At 55.7% G+C, this 18,891-nt stretch overlaps 7 protein-coding genes across 7 annotated transcripts; 5 read left to right on the plus strand and 2 right to left on the minus strand.

Moving 5' to 3' along the window:
• Positions 1 to 395: 395 nt before the first annotated feature.
• Positions 396 to 1,589, minus strand: INS49_010914 (uncharacterized protein; the record flags this gene model as incomplete). Its single annotated transcript, XM_043171636.1, has 3 exons — positions 396 to 1,072; positions 1,153 to 1,362; positions 1,430 to 1,589. The coding sequence occupies 3 exons, from the start codon at positions 1,587 to 1,589 to the stop codon at positions 396 to 398; spliced, it is 1,047 nt and encodes a 348-aa protein (XP_043023381.1).
• Positions 1,590 to 2,730: 1,141 nt separating this feature from the next.
• Positions 2,731 to 2,949, plus strand: INS49_010915 (uncharacterized protein; the record flags this gene model as incomplete). Its single annotated transcript, XM_043171637.1, has 1 exon — positions 2,731 to 2,949. One exon carries the CDS (start codon positions 2,731 to 2,733, stop codon positions 2,947 to 2,949), a length of 219 nt encoding a protein of 72 aa, XP_043023382.1.
• Positions 2,950 to 3,248: 299 nt separating this feature from the next.
• On the plus strand, positions 3,249 to 4,106 carry INS49_010916 (uncharacterized protein; the record flags this gene model as incomplete). Its single annotated transcript, XM_043171638.1, has 2 exons — positions 3,249 to 3,584; positions 3,720 to 4,106. The coding sequence occupies 2 exons, from the start codon at positions 3,249 to 3,251 to the stop codon at positions 4,104 to 4,106; spliced, it is 723 nt and encodes a 240-aa protein (XP_043023383.1).
• Positions 4,107 to 5,089: 983 nt separating this feature from the next.
• On the plus strand, positions 5,090 to 5,671 carry INS49_010917 (uncharacterized protein; the record flags this gene model as incomplete). Its single annotated transcript, XM_043171639.1, has 3 exons — positions 5,090 to 5,252; positions 5,314 to 5,394; positions 5,460 to 5,671. The coding sequence occupies 3 exons, from the start codon at positions 5,090 to 5,092 to the stop codon at positions 5,669 to 5,671; spliced, it is 456 nt and encodes a 151-aa protein (XP_043023384.1).
• A 725-nt stretch (positions 5,672 to 6,396) lies between these two features.
• On the plus strand, positions 6,397 to 7,799 carry INS49_010918 (uncharacterized protein; the record flags this gene model as incomplete). Its single annotated transcript, XM_043171640.1, has 5 exons — positions 6,397 to 6,469; positions 6,510 to 6,890; positions 6,965 to 7,011; positions 7,068 to 7,186; positions 7,247 to 7,799. The coding sequence occupies 5 exons, from the start codon at positions 6,397 to 6,399 to the stop codon at positions 7,797 to 7,799; spliced, it is 1,173 nt and encodes a 390-aa protein (XP_043023385.1).
• Positions 7,800 to 9,380: 1,581 nt separating this feature from the next.
• Positions 9,381 to 12,374, plus strand: INS49_010919 (uncharacterized protein; the record flags this gene model as incomplete). The annotated part of the gene is made up of 2 exons (XM_043171641.1): positions 9,381 to 10,514; positions 10,746 to 12,374. 2 exons carry the CDS (start codon positions 9,381 to 9,383, stop codon positions 12,372 to 12,374), a joined length of 2,763 nt encoding a protein of 920 aa, XP_043023386.1.
• A 1,074-nt stretch (positions 12,375 to 13,448) lies between these two features.
• On the minus strand, positions 13,449 to 18,177 carry INS49_010920 (uncharacterized protein; the record flags this gene model as incomplete). The annotated part of the gene is made up of 5 exons (XM_043171642.1): positions 13,449 to 14,294; positions 14,763 to 15,221; positions 17,129 to 17,561; positions 17,639 to 17,697; positions 17,998 to 18,177. 5 exons carry the CDS (start codon positions 18,175 to 18,177, stop codon positions 13,449 to 13,451), a joined length of 1,977 nt encoding a protein of 658 aa, XP_043023387.1.
• Between the last annotated feature and the right edge of the window lie 714 nt (positions 18,178 to 18,891).

The raw sequence follows: 18,891 nt of genomic DNA on the forward strand, positions 1-18,891 counted from the left end.
TGTTGCTCCTGAAATCGACCCCAAACCTTTAATTCGGAGTTCTGGTGGAAGCACGTCTGTTTTCCAAGAATGCCTGCCCTCCCTAACACCATTGACCAGTGTCTTGTGGTTCCGGGAGATTAATGGCTGATGTGTCCATGTTTGAGCAGTGGGTCAAGCCTCCATGACCACACAACATGGGCTGCCATCAGACCGACAACTCAGCTACACTGCTCTGCCATGACCTGAGTGTCGAAAGCCTGATATGACGTGTGCATAGCCTTCGCTACTTGATACGAGGCACTGCGCGTGGAGCCGCGCACAGCTACGTTATGGTGTACTCGGCGAAGGTGCTCCCACTACAGCCTTCAGGCAGCCAGTGGATAACCGTCTCAAGGGGTGGGTGTTGGGTGAAATCAGCCCTTGTCCAACCCTCTTGCCTTGATGAAGCGCACGATCTGCTCCCGCGTAAGCTTATCATTGTACTGCTCTTGGCAATCGTAGAAAGAGATCAGTTCTTGAGTGCAGTCGACCATGCCCTCGATGTCCATACTACTTTCAGCGAGCCACAGGCCAAAACGCTGCACTTTCGAGTACCGCTCGCCCTTCTCCTTGGTGAGCGCCGCCGATTGTGCAGCGTTTGCCGCATCTGCTGGTGTCTGTCCTGGGGGTGCGCCAGGAGTGGGCGTCTGCCCTGGGGGTGCGCCAGGAGTGGGCGTCTGCCGCGCCTGAGCCTGTGCAAGGGCAGCGGTTACTGCGTTTATTCCAGCCATGTTGGGCTGGCCCATTGCACTGCCAGACCCTTGAGCCGTGCCGCCCTGGCTGCTGTTCTGCGAGGGCCGAAATAGAATGGCGAGCAGTATCGCGGTAAGCGCAATAGTGTGCGGTGGATATATGAGTGGCAGGTCGGTCATGTAATGGTCGTTGACGATGGACCAGGCGAGTGCTATCTCGTCCTGGGTCAGGTTGAGGCTGGACTGCAGGCTGGTAAGGGTGCGGTAGGGCTGGTGTATGATGAGGTGCGAGTTCATCTCGGATATTAGCCAGAATTCGCACTCGCCTATCTTGGATGGGTCGTGGAACAGTTGCATGTCTGTGGTATCCGAGCTTCTGTCAGCACTCTTGCGCTAGCACGGCTTGTCTCGTCTTGTTTCTGCTGGGGGGCTTCAGTACCTGTCCACAAACTCCTGGCCTCCTGGTTCATCAACCTGATGTGTTGAGGACACTCCTCCATCTTGCAAGCCAGGTATAGGGCTGTGGTAATGACGAGGAATGGGTTCGTCTTCCTGATTTCGACCTTGATGTAGAAGCGCTTGATGTAGACCTGGGCAGTGGCCATGGCCTGTTGCCTGACCCCGAGCCGTTTGCCGAGCCGGTTGATCTCTGCAGTCGACGGCAAAGGCTAGTCAGTGGTTCGAGAGTGGCAGAAGGCTGCAACAGAAGTGCTCACGTTGATTGAAGAAGATGTTCAGATGCCTCCACTGCGGCAAGCCGAAGCTCTGAACAAGACCCGGGTCTTCATCCTCGAGTCTCTGGCGCATCGACGACAGCTGCTCCTTGGTGAACTGCCAGTGTTTCCTCTGAGTCGAGTCCCAGTAGTTGGCAGCCATGCTGGGGTAAGAATTGAGACAGGCTCACGGCACGGGGGCCGCAGCTTGGGTGGTGATTGACGGTGAGACCGGAACGTGGGACCTGGACCATCTGGTAGAAGATGCAAACTCCGGGCTGGGCCACTGCAGTTCCGGGTACTCAGGCTGGACGTCGGCTTGTCGGCTCCGCATCGGCCACCGAATGGTCTGCCAGCCGGGACTATCAAGGGTCCGACGTGGAGAAATCTGTTCTCCCCTGCATGCTCTCATTTCCAATGTCCGCTCAATTTGGCTAGTGACCTTTGAGCGAATCCCTGTTGTCACACAGAATCAACGATATAAACAACCTATCGTTGTGAAGCGGGGGTGGCTGGCTATCGCTCGGCTGTCGCCAACAGTCCTCACCGCGTTAGGAGCTGGCTGTGTGTGCTTGTCTAGCTTTATTCATTCAGAACGCTTGGTTTATAATATCTTTGATCCACATATCTCTTCTTTACACTCTCAAGCATCCATCAATGGGGAGTCGTGCTTTACTACTGCGATCACGCAATTCCCATGAGGGTCTCGATATCGGATGCCGGGCCATTTCCCTTCTCAGCAAAAGTGTTTTTCCGCATGTATTTCCAGCAGCACTGAGGTAGTCAAATATTTCTAGGACTGATCCTCCAATTTGGAAAAGTTTGTCTCCAAGGAGATGACCTTTATTATTCAGACAATCTATGTTGAGAACTAGGACTCGGTGGGGTCACCAAAGGTATATTTATTTGTCGTCGTATAAGTAAACCGACACTTGAATTTTTGGAGAGACATCGTCTGTGGCAGTTGTTTCTGCTCACGTCGCCCGCTCTCGGACCAGACAAGGACAAGATGACAGCCCGTCTGAGCCTCCAATATATCCTCCTGGCGTGACTGGGACGCCTTATTTGGGCACAGCCTGCCAGCGTCGATCTCTGTACACCTTGGAACACCCTTATGAACAGCAGGCCAATGGCAATGGCTTAGCTATCGAGAAACCCAACATGATAATCTTGATGCCGGATCAACTGAAATGTGACTCTGTGGGTATTTTCGGGAGCGACGTGAGTCTTTTCATCCGAAACTCAAGCAGCTAGCGGATTCTGACGCACGAGTTATTCAAATATCGTCCAAACTCCGAACATGGATGCGTTTGCCAGAGAAGGTGTTCGCAGAAAATGCCACAGAACTGAGCGTCAGCGAGTACGGTTACCTCGAAGTTGATGATCTGCAGTCGAGGTTTGCACCTGGAATTGTCCGCAGCCTCGACGAGATCGCAGACGACAACCTGGACGTCTCGGATCCCCTGTTCCACCTCATCAACAAGAGAGGCAGCTACAACACCACGGATCTGAACAACATCTAGAATCGTGTCTATTACCAAGGTCTTCGCAACGAAACCGAGACTTACAACTCTTATGATTGCATCTCTGCTGCGGGGCGCGCTGAAGTGGCTCGAGAATCCGCCCTAGGACCAGCCCTGGGTGCTTTTCCTGCCGTTGTTGTTCCCTCATTGTCCCTTCACCGTCGAAGAGCCGTATTTCTCCATGTACAACCGATCAGAGATGCCACTTCCTATCAGCAGAGAAGAATTAGTAACACATTATAAACCTATATGTTGGGACCACTTCCGTCCGAACTGACACAAGGTCCTAGACTGGGTACATGCCTCGCTATATGGATAGCATCATCGAAGCTGCCGGGCTCGATCGCACTACCCACGACACCTGGAAAGAGGTCAAGGCGACATACTACGGAATGATTACGAAGCTGGATAACCAATTTGGCCAGGTCGTCAATAAGACGAAAGAGCTCGGGCTCTGGGATGAGACGGTGACCTTCTTCTTCACAGACCACGGCGAGTGGCTTGGAGACTACGGCCTGATTGAGAAATGGCCCTCTGGGCTATCCAACTCCCTCACCCATGACCCCCTTATCGTCGGGGGCTCGGGGCTCCCCAAGGACAAGGTCTTCGACGGCATGGTGGAGATGGTGGACCTGGTCCCAACCATGCTGCAGTTGGCAACTCTCAATGAAACATATATGCACTTTGGCCAATCGTGGGTCGACGCAATCCACGCACTCGGGGAGGGGTCCTCGAACGGCAGCAGCAGTCTCGCCTGGAACAGGACCTAGTCCTTCACCGAGGGCGGGTTCCTGACAAGCGAGGAGCCGCTGCTGGAGCAAGCGGCATTCCCCTACGATATCAAGGCCGGCCTGCAGCACAACGAGACGACCCTCGTAGGCATGGCCACGTCGATGCGCAGTAAAGAGTGGACGTACGTCTACCGCACCTACGAGGCCGACGAGCTCTACTCCCGCCTCGACGACCCGGGCGAGAGGCATAACCTTGCCGAGGAGCCCCAGTACCAGGGCATCGAAGCTCAGCTGAAGGGGGACCTGCTGAAGTGGATCATTTCGACGAGCGATGTGATCCCCTGGTACATGGACGATCGTTCCCCAGCCGTGGACCTCCCGAGCCCGGCGGAGCAATATCAGGCTAGGCTTGGGGACAACTCGTAATTCCTAATGTTCAGGTGATTGGAGGAAGTCTTGTAAATCGACATAGCACTTGATATAAGAACCGCTCGATCCCGGCTATGACTGTTGTTTTGATTAAAAGGCCCGTTGATAGTGAGCATTAGACTATTAAAGGCGACCTGCCGCCTGGGACTGTTGAAAAGTGGTTGGTGAGTCTGCCCAGGCAGCATGATCACAGTTCAGGCCAGAAGCAAGCGTGGTGAACTTGCTGGGGATATTGAGTAGAAGCATTTCTGGGATAGCTTCAGAGTTGCGCACAGATCCGGTTGGTAGGCGCGCTATGCTGAATGGAGCAGTGCTATTGTTTTCCCGTGTTGCAGGGGAGTGCAGGCTTCTCAATGAGGGGACCTTGGGAGCCAGGAGACAGCTTGTCCAGTAGTAAGATCGCCTCGGGCCGGGAAAGGAGAGACAGGTCACATCCCTGAGCAGGGGTTGAGAGCCAAGGTGGGGGGCCATGAACCCGCGAGTGAGGGAGCTTGGAAGTGGGTTTTTTTTCTTCGTTGTCAGCAAACCTTGGAAAGGGGGAGCTGCCATTGGAGCCCTGGCGGCCTGGCGGAGCAGGACCTGGAGGTGACAGCTCTCCCGGTCTCCGCCGCTAACCACAACCATAACCACGGCCAAAACCACTTAAACCAGCAGTATCTCGGATGACCGCATAACCCAGCAACATCACGGCGCATACCCACTCGTAGCCTTGACCTTGTACGCCGAGCAAACCCGAGTACCACGAGCCTCGTTTGAACCACTCCAGCTGCTCGTCGAAGCTTATCTCGTCGTCCCCGGATCGCACAACACCGCAGAGCCGAATCATGATATAGGAAATATAGCCAATTTCGCCTGACGCTCCCGACTCCTCCCTCGGGTCCCGACAGTATCTTGCGCCCCTCGCTTCACCAGAGACTTCACGCACACACCATCGGTTGCCTCGCCGACGATCCGCCTTGCGATGATATCATAGTATCCGAATGAAGATCACACAAGTGGTCAAGGACCTCGAGATGGGGATGGAGGAGTCACAGAACCAGCGCGATAACAGGGTCGAGGACCTGTGGAGGAAGCTGGACCCACAGGGCACGGGGGAGCTGGACCTGAAGGGGCTGCAGAAGGGCCTGCGGAGGATAGACCATCGTCAGCTCGGACCATGACCAATGTGTTGTGCACCAGACACCCAGCTAACGCGCAAGCACAGCTCTGAAGAACGCCGACGACCTGCTGGGGGAGGTTATCAACGTGGTCGACACCAATCGGGACGGCAAGATACAGTATGAAGGTAGGTTCCGCCGGCCAGGGACCCGCGAGTCGAGCAAGCGCTGACCTTGGCTGGCTGCTGTGCAGAGTTCCGTGTCTTCGTCGAGGCTGCCGAGCGCCAGCTGCTCCGCCTCTTCAAGTCCATCGACCGGGATCATGATGGAAAACTAGGTCAGGAGGAGCTGAGCCTGGCATTCCAGAAAGCAGGGCTTTCCGTGCCCAAGAGGAGGCTCTCTGGGTTCTTTGAAGAGGTCGATATGAACCACGATGGCTTCATCAGTTTCGACGAGTGGCGGTAAGCACACCTCTCTCTGACCATCTTGTTTTGCGTTGCCCTGCCCGTCTCTCTCTTGTGCGATGTCCCTCCAAGATGTGTCTGTCTGCGGCCTGGGGGGCGGGGGGCCACGATGATTCTTGCCTTGGGTCCGTCAATAAGTGCCTCGACCGGCGTCCTTTCGAGGTCGCGCCAGACAAGGACGGCGCCTCTGCTCCCACTCACCTTGGTCACACGCTCACAACGGTGGCCAAGGCGACGTGCGTGAAGTTGACGGATAATCTTGTTGCGGCAAGAATTCAACTGGCCCCTTCACCCTTAACTTTTTACTTTCTATTCAGTAGGCGTGTGAAGGAAGGCAGAAGCTAATCGGTGGCTGCGAACAAAGTGACTTTTTGCTGTTTATGCCCACCAACCCTAGCGGCTCACCCCTCGAGGCTGCATTGTCCTATTATTCTTCAATTGTTACTCTTAATGCTGAAGGCGATTCTATGGTCACGGAAGAAACACTCGAGGGCATAGGTACGACCGGCTTCCTTCTTCACGCACTTTTTGGCTCCATCCTCAGGCTTGCACAACCTGCCCCTCCTGACCCGTCTCCCAAACTCGACCAACCTGGACCTCCGACCGCAACATCCCCTGGGACCAACCCTTCGTCACAATCAACCTTGTCTTCGAAAACCGCCCATCTCGTCACAACTCAAACCACCACTCGACGGCGACGCTTCGGCCACAGCAAGCGGCAGCAAGATGGCAGCTGCCTACGGCAACCCCCCTCAACCCGCTGCGGGCAGCGTCCAAGACACGATCCAGCAGGCGACTGGTAGCGCTGTCAGGGGCCTCCAGGCCATGACCGCCCCCAGGTACTTCATTCGGCGGCGAAAGCAGCAGCGACTACGGCGACGACTTTTTGGACATCCATGACCACCACCCCCAGCTGCAGTTGCGCGAGATTGATGACGAGTGCGAGGATGAGCTTACAAAATCGAGACTGACCCAATACCTGCCTGAACCAGGTTACTTCCTTGCCGGTGCTCTCGCAGGCGGGATCTCGCGCACGGCGACAGCTCCCCTCGATCGCCTCAAGGTCTACCTGCTCGTCAACACCAAGACAAAGGCCGGCGTCGCTGCTGATGTCGCCAAGCAAGGCCAGCCACTGGCTGCTGTCCGCACGGCTGGCAAGCCAATTGGCGATGCTATCCATGCCCTGTGGAAGGCTGGCGGGTTTCGCACCTTTTTCGCAGGTAAGCAAAGACTCGCTGCGCTTTGTGCCGACAAGGATTGGTTCCATCTCATGCAGAGCTGACTTCGCCCACAGGCAATGGGCTGAACGTGATCAAAATCATGCCCGAAACTGCTATCAAGGTATGTTGCTTCATATCTTCCATGAGACAAAGGGAATCTCAACTGACCGCCTGCAGTTCGGCTCGTACGAAGCTGCGAAGCGCACTCTTGCCACACTCGAAGGTCACGATGATCCAACCAGGATCAACCCCTACTCGAAGTTTGCTGCCGGCGGTGTGGCAGGCATGACTGCACAGTGAGTGCATTTGCGCTGGACTCAATAGTTTGCAGTAAAACCACTAACAGTGTTGCCCAGGTTCTGCGTCTACCCACTGGACACCCTCAAGTTCCGTCTGCAATGCGAGACTGTCGAAGGTGGTCTGACTGGCAACGCGCTACTCGTGCAGACCGCCAAGAAGATGGTCGCCGAGGGAGGCTTCCGGACTGCGTACCGAGGTATCACCATGGGCCTGGTCGGCATGTTCCCTTACAGCGCAATCGACATGGGCACATTTGAGTTCTTGAAGAAGACCTTCACGCGATACAAGGCCCGCTACACTGGGCTCCACGAGGAGGATGCGGCGCCTGGGAACGTCGTGACTGGTATTATCGGTGCGACTTCAGGTGCCTTTGGTGCCACCGTGGTCTACCCTCTGAACGTCCTTCGCACGCGGCTCCAGACCCAGGGCACGGTTATGCACCCGCCGACCTACACCGGCATCTGGGACGTGGCGCGAAAGACGTACAGAAATGAGGGCCTCCGAGGCATGTACAAGGGACTAACGCCGAATCTGCTCAAGGTCGCGCCAGCTCTCAGCATCACGTGGATTGTCTACGAGAACTCGAAGGCTTTCCTCGGCCTCCACTGAAACGAGCACAGCGCAGCGTCGGAAGCTCTCTGTGGAGAGCCGGGGACGTTCGCAGGCGCAACTGCCGAGGCAGTAACGGATTCCGGTCTTAATGGGGATGGGAACCAACTATGGCATCTTCTGCCTTGCAGAAACATATCAAGGTCTGGTGGGATGGGGACCAACAGGCGAAAGCGAGCAGCAACTGCAAAGCAGTATGCGCAAAGGCATCTTCTTAGGCGTTCGAGAGAGGCGGCGCATGGCTTGAGCACTGATTTGAATCCGGCATTTGAGCTGATCTATGCCGTCGGCGTCGAGAAACAAGGAAGGCAAAGTAGATTACAGATGATACCAGGAGAGGCACGTGTGGTGGAACAACAGCCCTTTGGCGATATAGTCGGCAGAGTAGGCGGCATGAGTGGATTCCATACCACTCCAACGGCATCAAATGAAGTCAATCCTATACAACGTAGCTTTCCGGCTCCGACGTCCGCAGCCGACATGAGCTGTCTGCTTATGTGGATTGATTGCGTGATCTCGTCAACCGGCATCCAGGAGCGGGCAGCAGACGCGTCGAGCCAAGCCTGGTTGGCATTTCAAGGTCGAGAGTCGTCATCAGGCACGCCTTTGTCCCCAGGGTGGAGGCATGTTGGTGGGTGAAGGTACTCGTAAGACCGCTCGTTGGAATCCATGCCACCACGAGGGATTGACCAATGAGGCCATTCCCACAGGCCAACCCCTCTTTCCTGCAAGCTTACTTGCAGCGAGATTAGTCTGGAAGTGGACTAAACCGTCGAGGCTACCAACTGTGGCCCACGCGTCGAGAGTCAGTTGCCGTCCGGAAGGAATATTGTCCCTCGCTTACGGCTGCTATCTTGCGGCGCTGAGGGGCAGAGCCTCTTATCAGCTTCCTCTTTGGACCAAGCCAAATTACCGACTACGGAGCTCGGCATGAGCACAGTACCAAGGCGTATCGGAGTTGGAAGGTTTCTCTTGGTGGAGGGCCACAGAGTCTACTGTAGAAGAACTGTTCTGGAAACATGTCACTCACACTACCCAGCGCCGCCAACGTCCCACTTTGCCCAGCCTTCCAAGATACTTGGGAGTTATCGTGCGATCTGCCAGGCTGACGAGGCGCCTTGTTGCTTCTCGTCTTAGCGCAACTCTGTCTTGACATTCCTCCCCGTTTTCCCACAGCGCTGGGTGGGCTCCGTCGCCGCCTGACTTTATTTGTGGGTAGCGAGCTCATTGACGCGGATCCTGCATGTCGGGCGAGTCGCTTTGGGGCTAGATACATGTAATCGAAAGGGCCCTGCCGGACTCAATTCCCCCGCGGACGCGCTTCCTCTCTTTTCCTTCTTACATCCCACGCTGCTCGGTGCCTGTTTGGAGTTTGGATTTATCCGTGATACTGACGACGACTTCAACCTGCGTCGTAACTATCGAATTGATTTCCCCCATCTGTTGCCGTGTTCCATTTTTATCTCTCCACCGGGCAGTAAGCAAGCAACGCCAAGCGGACCAACATCTTTGCGCATCTAGAGTTCTGGGCTTGGCGGCCGTCGATAGTTTCAAAGCACTCCGCCAAGGCGTTTCGGCACCATGCCGGACTACCCTTATTCAGACAACATGTACTCGGGCCTCGACGACTCAGACGTCGAAGAGCAGCCGTGGGCAGACGGAGTCGGAAACAGAAACACGCACGGGTATGGCCACGGTACCGGATTAGGAGCTGCTGCTGGCGCTGCAGCTGGTGCTGGTGCTGGTGGTGGTGGTGTTGGCTTTGGTGGTACTGATGTGGGGGTTGATCCGCGGCACCAACACGGCCAACACGTCGCAGCCCACGACGAGGAACAAGTCCTCTCGCCCACGGATGGATATTTTGGCCGTTCTGGAGACTCTCCGTCGTCAGACTATGATTCTGCTTACCCGATCGGCAACAACAACCCAGACAGTCATCCGCTCTCGCCGTCACATCAGAGTTCATCGGTAGATGCACATGCCACCCCATCGTCGCATCACCCTGCAGCGGCATCATCCCAAGTCCCGCATGTGCCAAACGCTTGGGTCAACGATCCCAGCCTGGAGCAAGGAAGCACTGCCGAGAGCAAGGCAAGGGAAGCTCAAGAGGAGCGCGAGCTGAACAGGCGACATCCATCAAACTTTGCCTCCCATCCACACGCTGCTGGCGACGGTGGCTCTTCCTCCTTCCCGTCCCTGAACACAACAACAACAACATCACCATCGACGACATTTGGGCCTGGACAGTCCAGATACGCCTACGGACCCGGCCTATCATACGCGCCATCCAGCCAGAGGTACACGCCGTCCTCCTCCTCTGCCGCTCCGTCACGCTCGCATCGCAGCGGGACGATATATTCCGAGCGCTCGTCGCTCTTCAGCGAAGCACCGCCTGCCTACACCCCTTCACCTACCTCGACGACCGCTCCCTCCTCCAACTACCAGACCATCCGGCCGTCCAACATGGGCCGCATCTCAGAGTCAGAGTCCCGGGGCCTACTGGCCAGTCACGAGTACCAGTCCGTCCCTCAGGACATGGGAGGACAGGCGGACGATGACTACACCTACACGCGGACAGGGAATTGGAGAGACCGCGTGAGGAGCCGCGTGTCCAGTCTCAACGGAAGGACATGCAAGCTGGTCGCGCTAGGCGTCATCTTGCTTTTCGTGACGATTGGGTTCCTCGTCAGCTCTTTCATGGGTGTGAAGGACGAGGTGAGCACCTATATTTCCCTCTCTGTTGCCGCCCTGCCAATCACTCCATAAAACATGCGCCCAGTGACACGGCAGCCCCTCCGAGCAGCACAGGAGTGGCAAGTTTCCAAAAGCTTCCCCTCTTGAGTCTCTTCCAAGCAACACCAGCTGCCAAACCCACCATTCTCGGCTTTCCCCAGCTCAACACGCGTGAAAATGACCAGTATGTTCAGACAAGCTAACTCCGAGCAGAGGAGGATCACTGTGCCTGGCGGCGGCTCGGGGAGTTCACCCATCAGCAAGTTGCCGTCCCAGGATGACGATGGCACGAGGTTGGCATATCCGCCTTACGACGGAGAGATGCCCTGGGCCGAGAGCGACCTTTGCGCCACCAAAGAAATCAAGTACCCGGTCCAGACCTTCAAAGTCGAGTTCTCCGACTCGCGCAACGTCTCGTTCTTCCAGGACGTCAAGAAGAACAATCCTTCTGGCGGGCGGGATGTCCGTGTGAGTGGCGAGGTCGTCATCCGCCGGGCCGGAAACGGGACCCCTGGACCGGGCATCACCCTGGAGAGCGTCTCCAACGACGACCAGATCGCGCTTGACTTGGACTGGAACGACGATGAGCAACGCCTCTACGTCCTTTCGCCACTGGCGATCCCGTGGGCCTCCAACAGCGGCGAGTCGCCTTGCTTGCAGATCCGCTCAACCATCTGGGTACCCCCTGGAAGCGTCCTGGACAGCCTCAACGTCGAGAGCGTGCACCTCGGCGTCAAGCTGCTCGACAACCTGTCAATCCAGCTCAACAACTTCGCCCGGCTCGCCAGCACCATCGGGACCGTCGTGGCGGCCACGGACGGCGAGAGAGACCCGAAGCAGGTCATGCTCGAAGGACCGCCCAAGTCATTCACCCTGAACTCGCGATACATCGAGGTCAAGACCCTGTCCAACGCCATCGCCGGGTCGTGGCCCCTGTACGACTACCTCGGCCTCGAGACCGTCGCGGGTTCCATCCGCGCCGGCGTCGTGCCCAAGGAGGCGCTCAAGGACAAGCCGCGCCCGGCCATCCTCTACGTGCACTCCACCTCGGGCCCGATCGAGCTGCACGAGCCCGTCGAGGCGGCCGCCGCGGCCCTGACCATGGAGGCCCAGGGCACCGCGGTCGGGGCGACAGCCCAGGACATCATCCCGCCGCGGCAGTACGGCGTCGACCTGTACACCATGTCCGGGACGGTCAAGGGCTCCGTCGCCTTCAGCCACTCGTGCAAGGTGCACACGACCTCGGGCAACATCGACCTGACCCTCCTCCCCGTGTACGACAAGTCGCAGATCCAGTCCTCGGGAGACTCGAGCTCTTTCCTGCAGACCTCGACCACGAGCGGCACGACCGTGGTCAACGTCATGGACGCGCTCTGGAAGGACGTCCAGACCGGCTCATACGTCGCGCCGCCCGTGCCTCCGGCAGCAGCCGCGACCCCCGGCGGAACGGACTTCGCCCCCATCGGCGCAGAGGACCCCTACAGCTTCCTGGGCGACGAGGAGACCCCGGCGCCCGAGGAGGCGGACCCCGCCCCCGAGAAGCCGCAGGAGCAGGCCGCGGCGTCGTCGTCGCCCGCCATCCGCGTCCTCAGCTCGCGCCACACCACCACCAGCGCCGCCATCCGGCTCAGCTACCCTGCCACGTGGGAGGGCGGCATCGACGCCGACAGCCTGACGGGCAAGATCGCCATCTCGGGCAAGGGCGTGCAGATCATCCGGCGCGACGACGAGTTCCCCGGGTTCAAGGAGCGCGTCGTCGCCCGCAAGGGCCAGGACGGCGTCGGCGGCAACGTCAAGTGCCACACCACCTCCGGGGCCATCAGCGTCTCGTTCCCCTCTTAGGCGAGGGAAGTCGGGGGCATTCGCGGCATGGAGGGCAAGATTTAAGTGGAGGGGCAGCGCCCCCAAGTAATAGAATTTCCACGAGTCTGGAAACGGCGGACGAGGACGGAAGATGTAGCATCGCACATACAGGATTAGCGCGCAAGGTACGCGGCGTCTGATGAGATTTCATGATTACTGGTATGCGGGTTGGGTTCTCAGGCCCAGTGGAGTTGGCGGATATTTCCTTTGTGTTTTGTTTTGACTTGGACTAGCCGGCTGATACACATCAATGCGATTTTGTGTTCTCATCAGATATCGTGTCCGCTGTAGAGCACAGAGACAACAAACCTGAACTTGAACAAAAAATCACCCGGCACAACTAAGTTGATTTGAGATCTTCTGCTTTTGCCACAACGCAGTAACGGGCTCCTACTTCAGAGCTGGACAAGAACACATATTGTTCACCACATGGCAGACACATCGAACTCGAGAGATAAAATAGTGGCGGTCAAGATATGCTATTAAGTGGAATGAACGATCCCAGGGTCACGACGATCATCGTCCGATAACTCGTCTCCCTAGGACCACATCACTACCTACTTGGTCAATCTATTGCGTTTATCCGATGACAATGGGCCACCCTCCGTAAAAGCCGACGCACGCTGTCAACCTACCTATAGCAGCCGGGAACCAAGAGCATTACCAGACACTGAGAGCCAACCTTCATCGTCTGCCGTCGTGCCTCGCCATCTGAAGCCATGGGCTCTCGCGTAACACCATTATGGAAAACCAGCCGATTCAACGAATAATGTCACCCTCCTTCTCGATCCCCTCCAGATCCTCGAGGATATCACTCCCGCCTAGCAGCCCCACGCCGCCAATGGTGGCCTTCTTCCCTCCTGACCATACCTCGTGGAATTTAATACTCTCATCGCTTCCTGCAACGACAATGCAACCCTCCATAAATGTCCGATTCCTCTTCTTCTCCCTGTTCCTCCGATCCCTTGCCTGCCCCGTAGCATCCCTGGCCGCCTTTCGGTCTGGCGGCCCCCGTGGGTACGGGACAGCATAGAGTGCCCGGTGATCGCCCTCCTAGGGTATCGCCGCGACCTGCCGGCATTCAGGCCACGAGAAGACGGCAATTCTGTACGGATGCTCTGGCTGTGCGTAACCGAATGTGGCGGCGATTTCTCTCCGTGTGGTTGACCAGATCAGGCTGGTGACCTGCGCATGTACAGCAATGGTTGCGAGCGCAACTCCTGACGTCGTGTGGAAGAAGTGAATGCACTTGTCGTGGGAGCCGCCACCAGTGGCGACGAGGCCGTCACGCCAAGGACAAAATGCAATGGCTTTCACGGCCGCAGTGTGCTCCCAGCGATGTTTTGCATGTCGCTCCTCGACGTTGCGTGGTTCCCCTGAAGTGTCGGAGATTGGGTTGCGGAAGTGCTCAGAGGCTGCGGGGACATTGTTTGGCAGTGACGGTGGATAGCGCGGTTGGACACGCTCGGCGACGAGGCGATTTAGATCCCAGAAGCGCGTGGTTGTGTTGGGGCGGAAGAAACTCGCGAAGAGCGAAGGCGCGGGTGTGCTTGAGATGCGGTCGTCAATAGAATCCATCGCTGTCAGGCGGCTGCCGGCGCTGCTGGCCGAAGAGTTCGAGATCTGACGCTGGCTCGACGATGCGTCTCGAGGCGATGGCAACGACGATGACGCTGACGAGCCTGCCCCGGGGGCCATACTGTTCAGGAATCGTCTGAGGTTGAATCCCTGAGGCGGAATTGGCTCGCGGAAAGCAGCGAAGAACCTACTCATATCTTGATCGGGGTCGCTCTCCTCTCGGAACGTCGTGACCTTCTCCGTCTCAAACAGAAAGCACATGTTGTCATTGCCCCCAGTCGCAAACAGGTCACCGCTGGGAGACCATGAGAGCCCGCATATCTGTTGATTGTGAGCTGAGATATAGGCAAGACATTGGACACTTCCTCGCCAATTGTGGCGGAAGGTCTCAAATGTCAGGGGCCATTCGACGGCATAGTAGAAAATGTTGCCGTGTTCATCACCGACAAGTAGGTCTTCATTGTCAACCGAAGGGCCGGGATTGTAAGGATTCACAGATTGGCGAGGTGTGACTGTCGGCTTCTAACTCACACAGGCGACTGGTGCCTCTTCTACATGTGGAGCGAACCGGAACCGGGGATACTGACGGTCGTAGAGTGTGGGTGCATCCCATAGGGACATGAGATTCAATAGTCCGTTCGATCGGCCGTAGGCGAGAATGCACTTCCTCCCTTGCCTGGAAGAAAAGTCGATCGAGGTTAGCCACGATGAATCATTTGGCCCATTATCCTCCAGAGTTTGCACTCCGGTGTCCTCGGACCAGCTGTAGAGTCTCGTCCCCAGACCAACAGCTAAAGTCTGGCAGACAGGAGAGAAAGCCAAGATTGAACAGTAGTAATCATCCCTCAGGCTCGGGGCGTCGAGAACCTTGAATGGGGCCACCGGGAGTGTTCGCATCTCATGTCTTGTTTTGGATGTTTTGCTATCGGCCGGGTCATCTTTGATCAGTTGGGTGCCTTCCCAGTGTGTCTTCTTTTTCAAGACTGGGTCGGATTTCTTGTGCTGCTTCCCCAATCGAACGGACAAGTTGTCAAAGCCGAGGATTCTCGACGACCAGTCGATATCAAAAGCGGACGCGAGGCGAGCCTCGTGCTTCTCGACGTCTTCTTGAGCCTTTGGCTTGGATGGTGGGAACAGGGTGTTGAACATAGGAGCGTTTGTGCCGCTTTGTACGAGACCACCGCGGCCGTCATCAACAGCCCCGTGGTTAGGAGCCACCCCTCCAACAGACCAGACGCTGTTGCTCACCTGTGGAGAAGTTTCGTCAGCTGTTGCTCCCCGGGAGGGGTTTGTGTGGTGGCATTAGGAACCTCACCCTTCTTTCTCCTTGACTATGGAATCTGGGATCAAGTACGGTCCTACTTTGGCCCGACCTCGTCGCTTTTCGTGACTCGGTTGGGGAAGGGGGTAAAGGCCGGCGTCTGAAACAAAAGGGATCAGGTGCATCTTTATTATGACGGACAAGACGTTCGGAAGTTGTCAATTCTTCCAGTGGCCTGGTTGTGCGCAATTTCTCAGATCCTGGTGTCTTGTGATCTCTCAGAGGCACAAAGCGGTCGAGTGCCCTGAGGGAGCTGGCCCTGGACCCAATGACGGCTGTGTCAGACCCGTGGCGAGGATGATGAATCTGACGCTCGGGGAGCATGGGATACGAGTCTGTCCGCGATATTCGTCTGCGCGATGCTCTCGGCAGGGTCGCCGACCTTTCCCGGCCAGTACATGGGGACAGAAAGATAACTTGGTCAGAATCACTGTCAGTATCCTCGGCCCCTGATGATTCGGAGCCAGCCCCATCGTAAGACTGCAAGCTTTCGCTCTCAAGCCTGGATACTCGAGACAGAGAAGTGCGGTCCGAGTGCCTCTTCAGGGATGTCTTTGTGGCAGATACCTCAAAGGATGCATAACCAGAATCTGCGGAACGATCGGTTCCAGGCAGGCTGTCATGGTGAAGCTGTCGCATCCGGGAGGTAATGGGTGTGACAGGATCGTCCATCTCGGTGCTGGGACGACGGGTCTCACTGGACCCCGGCTGCTGAAGAAACCCAATCCTAGACACAGAATGGGTCGGATAAGAGTGATGGAAACAATGCAAGGTCGAACAAGGGTATTGGGCGTTCAGAGTGTTGTTGAGACAGTCCGGGGAAGCTCAACCATCGGGCAGACAGAGCGAGCGGATGAGTGAGAATGGGCTGTCCAAGCTGACCAGCCAGGCGGCGGGGAGAAGGCCGACAATGGGAGCGTGAGAAGAGGCCAGCTGGAGCAATGCTCACTCGTATCATCCGTTGGCAATCGCGTGGCCCAGATGTCTTTGGTCGGCTGGGACTCTCACGACACTGTTGAGCACAAGTTGGAGGTCGTGGGAAGTCATCGTAGGGAGGCGGGAAATATGTAGGTCACGGCCGAGAATATACACGGAAGGAAATAAGGAACAGAAAAAACAGCGAAGCAGTCACAATTTAGAAGGAAAGGGAGACTCGAAGGATGTAGAGAGATACAAGCCCGTTGTACAACGACATGGAAGAACGGCCGATTGACGGTTGGACAAGACTGCAATTTGGATCGGAGCCTTCATTCCGTTCGCCTGGAAGTGCCTTCCTGACATGGAGAAACTGTGTTGATGCGCAGGCGTTCTGCTTAGCTCTTGCCTAAGAAGTCACGATCCACCCAACCGCTCGGGTCACTGCATATATATCTGCCTCCCGTTCGTGTGCAGGGGGCTTTGCAAGTGTTAAATGCAGAGGCACTGAAGATACTTTTGTTCCTACATACCTACCTACCTACGTAGGTATGTAGACATAGTAATTCTATTAATATGCCACACGAAATCATAAGAGTAATGATGAATATTCAAGGGCAAAGTAATGCAGAGTTTTCCAAATCAAATTAATGTCATTTACCCACTCATTTCCATATCCAATGCCAACATGGGTACTATACATGAACGCCAAAAATTAAAATCACCCCATTAACTCTCAAATAATGTGATCGCTTCATTGTCACGGGCCGGCGTTCCTCCTCCGTCCCGTAGATATAACGCTGCCACGACGAAGTCGAGTAGCAACGCGGTGGGCCAGCCTTGAGATACGCCCCAGGCCTTTGCGAAGAGGTCCTGCAGCCGGCGCTGTTCGACGGGAAGTGCGTGTCACCGAACGGACATCTTCAGCCCTGACGCCGCGTGGCTTGACCTTGCGGTCAACTGGTGTTCCGTCCTGCAATTTCCCTACTGGATGGCTTGAGGTTGTTTGTCCAGCGTTTCCGAAACCAGAACTTGGTGGCTCTTCCTGCGAAGGCTGTGCGCCCTGAGACTTCTGTTTTTGATTGTCAAGCCACGCTTGTGGAGGCGCTTGCTTCGCCATGCATCTCTGAACGGCCATTCTCATCGTAGACCCTGGATTGTGTTTTCTCTTCTTTTTAGGATCTTTGAACCAATACGATTCGTAGCCGTTTTGAGTATCATCTTGTGCCGAATATATGTGAATGGTGGCCCTGGTTTCGGGAGGCTCCTTGGTGAACAATGCGGTTGTGGACACGGCAACGGTGATATGTTCTCTTTCATTGGGAGTAAATGAGGACTGATGATGAGAACCCCTGCCAGAATACCTGTGAGCCAGGGTGACAAAAGAAGTGTTTCGAGCCACGACGGCACCAATTTCCCGACAACTTACATGACCTGAAGGTAGTCCAACGGTTTTAATGAGGGATTTGGAGGATTGCCGTTAATGTCCTACAATATGGCAGTGTTAGTGATCGTCATCGACCGCGAAATGCTTCAAGGGCATGATATGTCGCAACCTTGACGATGGAGTAGGAAACACCTATGTAAGCACGTTCATCCTACCCCACTCAACGCTTCATGAGTGGATGGTGTATGTACGTTACTCAGTGACTAAGTTTCAAGGAGACTGAGGGATTAATTTGCAATATTGCATTCACATGGTCAACCAAAGATGGGTTTGTGTGAAGAGCAAATCTAGACGTGCGGAATGATTTCAGGACTTGGACGCATGGTGTTTGAAGTACTCACAGGGTCTCCCCGATTCCAGGCCTTCACGAAGCCTCTCATGAAATCAACATGGGCGTCAAAATCTTCAAATATGTCGTCGTATTCCTCCTGTCTACCCATAGCGAAAAGGATGGTGAACTGTCTCCCATCATGATCAGTTGTCACAATGTGTGAATTGAGATCATTGACGTCCAGAGACATGTTGATTCCAGAATATATAAGCAGAGGTAAAGAGATGATATTAACAGAAGACTTCGCTGTTGGTGCTATTTGGTTCGAGTCGATGTGAGTGTTCGCTGGATATAGTGCGGTGCCTAATCATCAAATCAAGGACGGCACGAAATATATATACTCATGGCACCCCTAGGTCCGTTGGCCCCCAGTAGAACTTGGTATTGGTATGGCAATCTATTTTCGTCTTCGAACAGTCTACGTCTGGGTAGGTGGACTGAAACTCATGTTGGTTCATTCCAGCAGCTGGTCTACAGGGCAGTAGAGGCGGTCTCAGACGTCGAATTTCCAGAGTTCATTCCCCGAGTACCCTTACTTATGGTGGTCGGTTCAAGCTGTGGCTAGACACTATGATAGTAGTGTGCCTAGGTATGTTGTTCATTCGAAGCACCCTCCTCGAGCGGCGCGCCTCCCCCTGTTCGAGAAACGAACGGTTTTAAGCCCATTTCAACCGCCTAGTCAGAGTGAGCTGAAAGGAATCAGAACCAGGCGTTGAGGACAATTCGTGTACACGGCCCGTTTTGTAATGGGACTTCTGGTTTCTTTGAACCGCCTCCAATGACCAGTCCTAAGTCAAGCTTCAGCAACACCAGCGGGGACTTTACTGCGGAAGTTCCTCTTCTCGTGTCAGAGACTCGATGACTTAGTACGGCGACGGTAATGTAAGCATGAATTGCCAGGCAC

The sequence above is a fragment of the Diaporthe citri genome, assembly GCF_014595645.1.
Source record: "Diaporthe citri strain NFHF-8-4 chromosome Unknown scaffold_5, whole genome shotgun sequence".
Taxonomy (NCBI): Eukaryota; Fungi; Ascomycota; class Sordariomycetes; order Diaporthales; family Diaporthaceae; genus Diaporthe; species Diaporthe citri.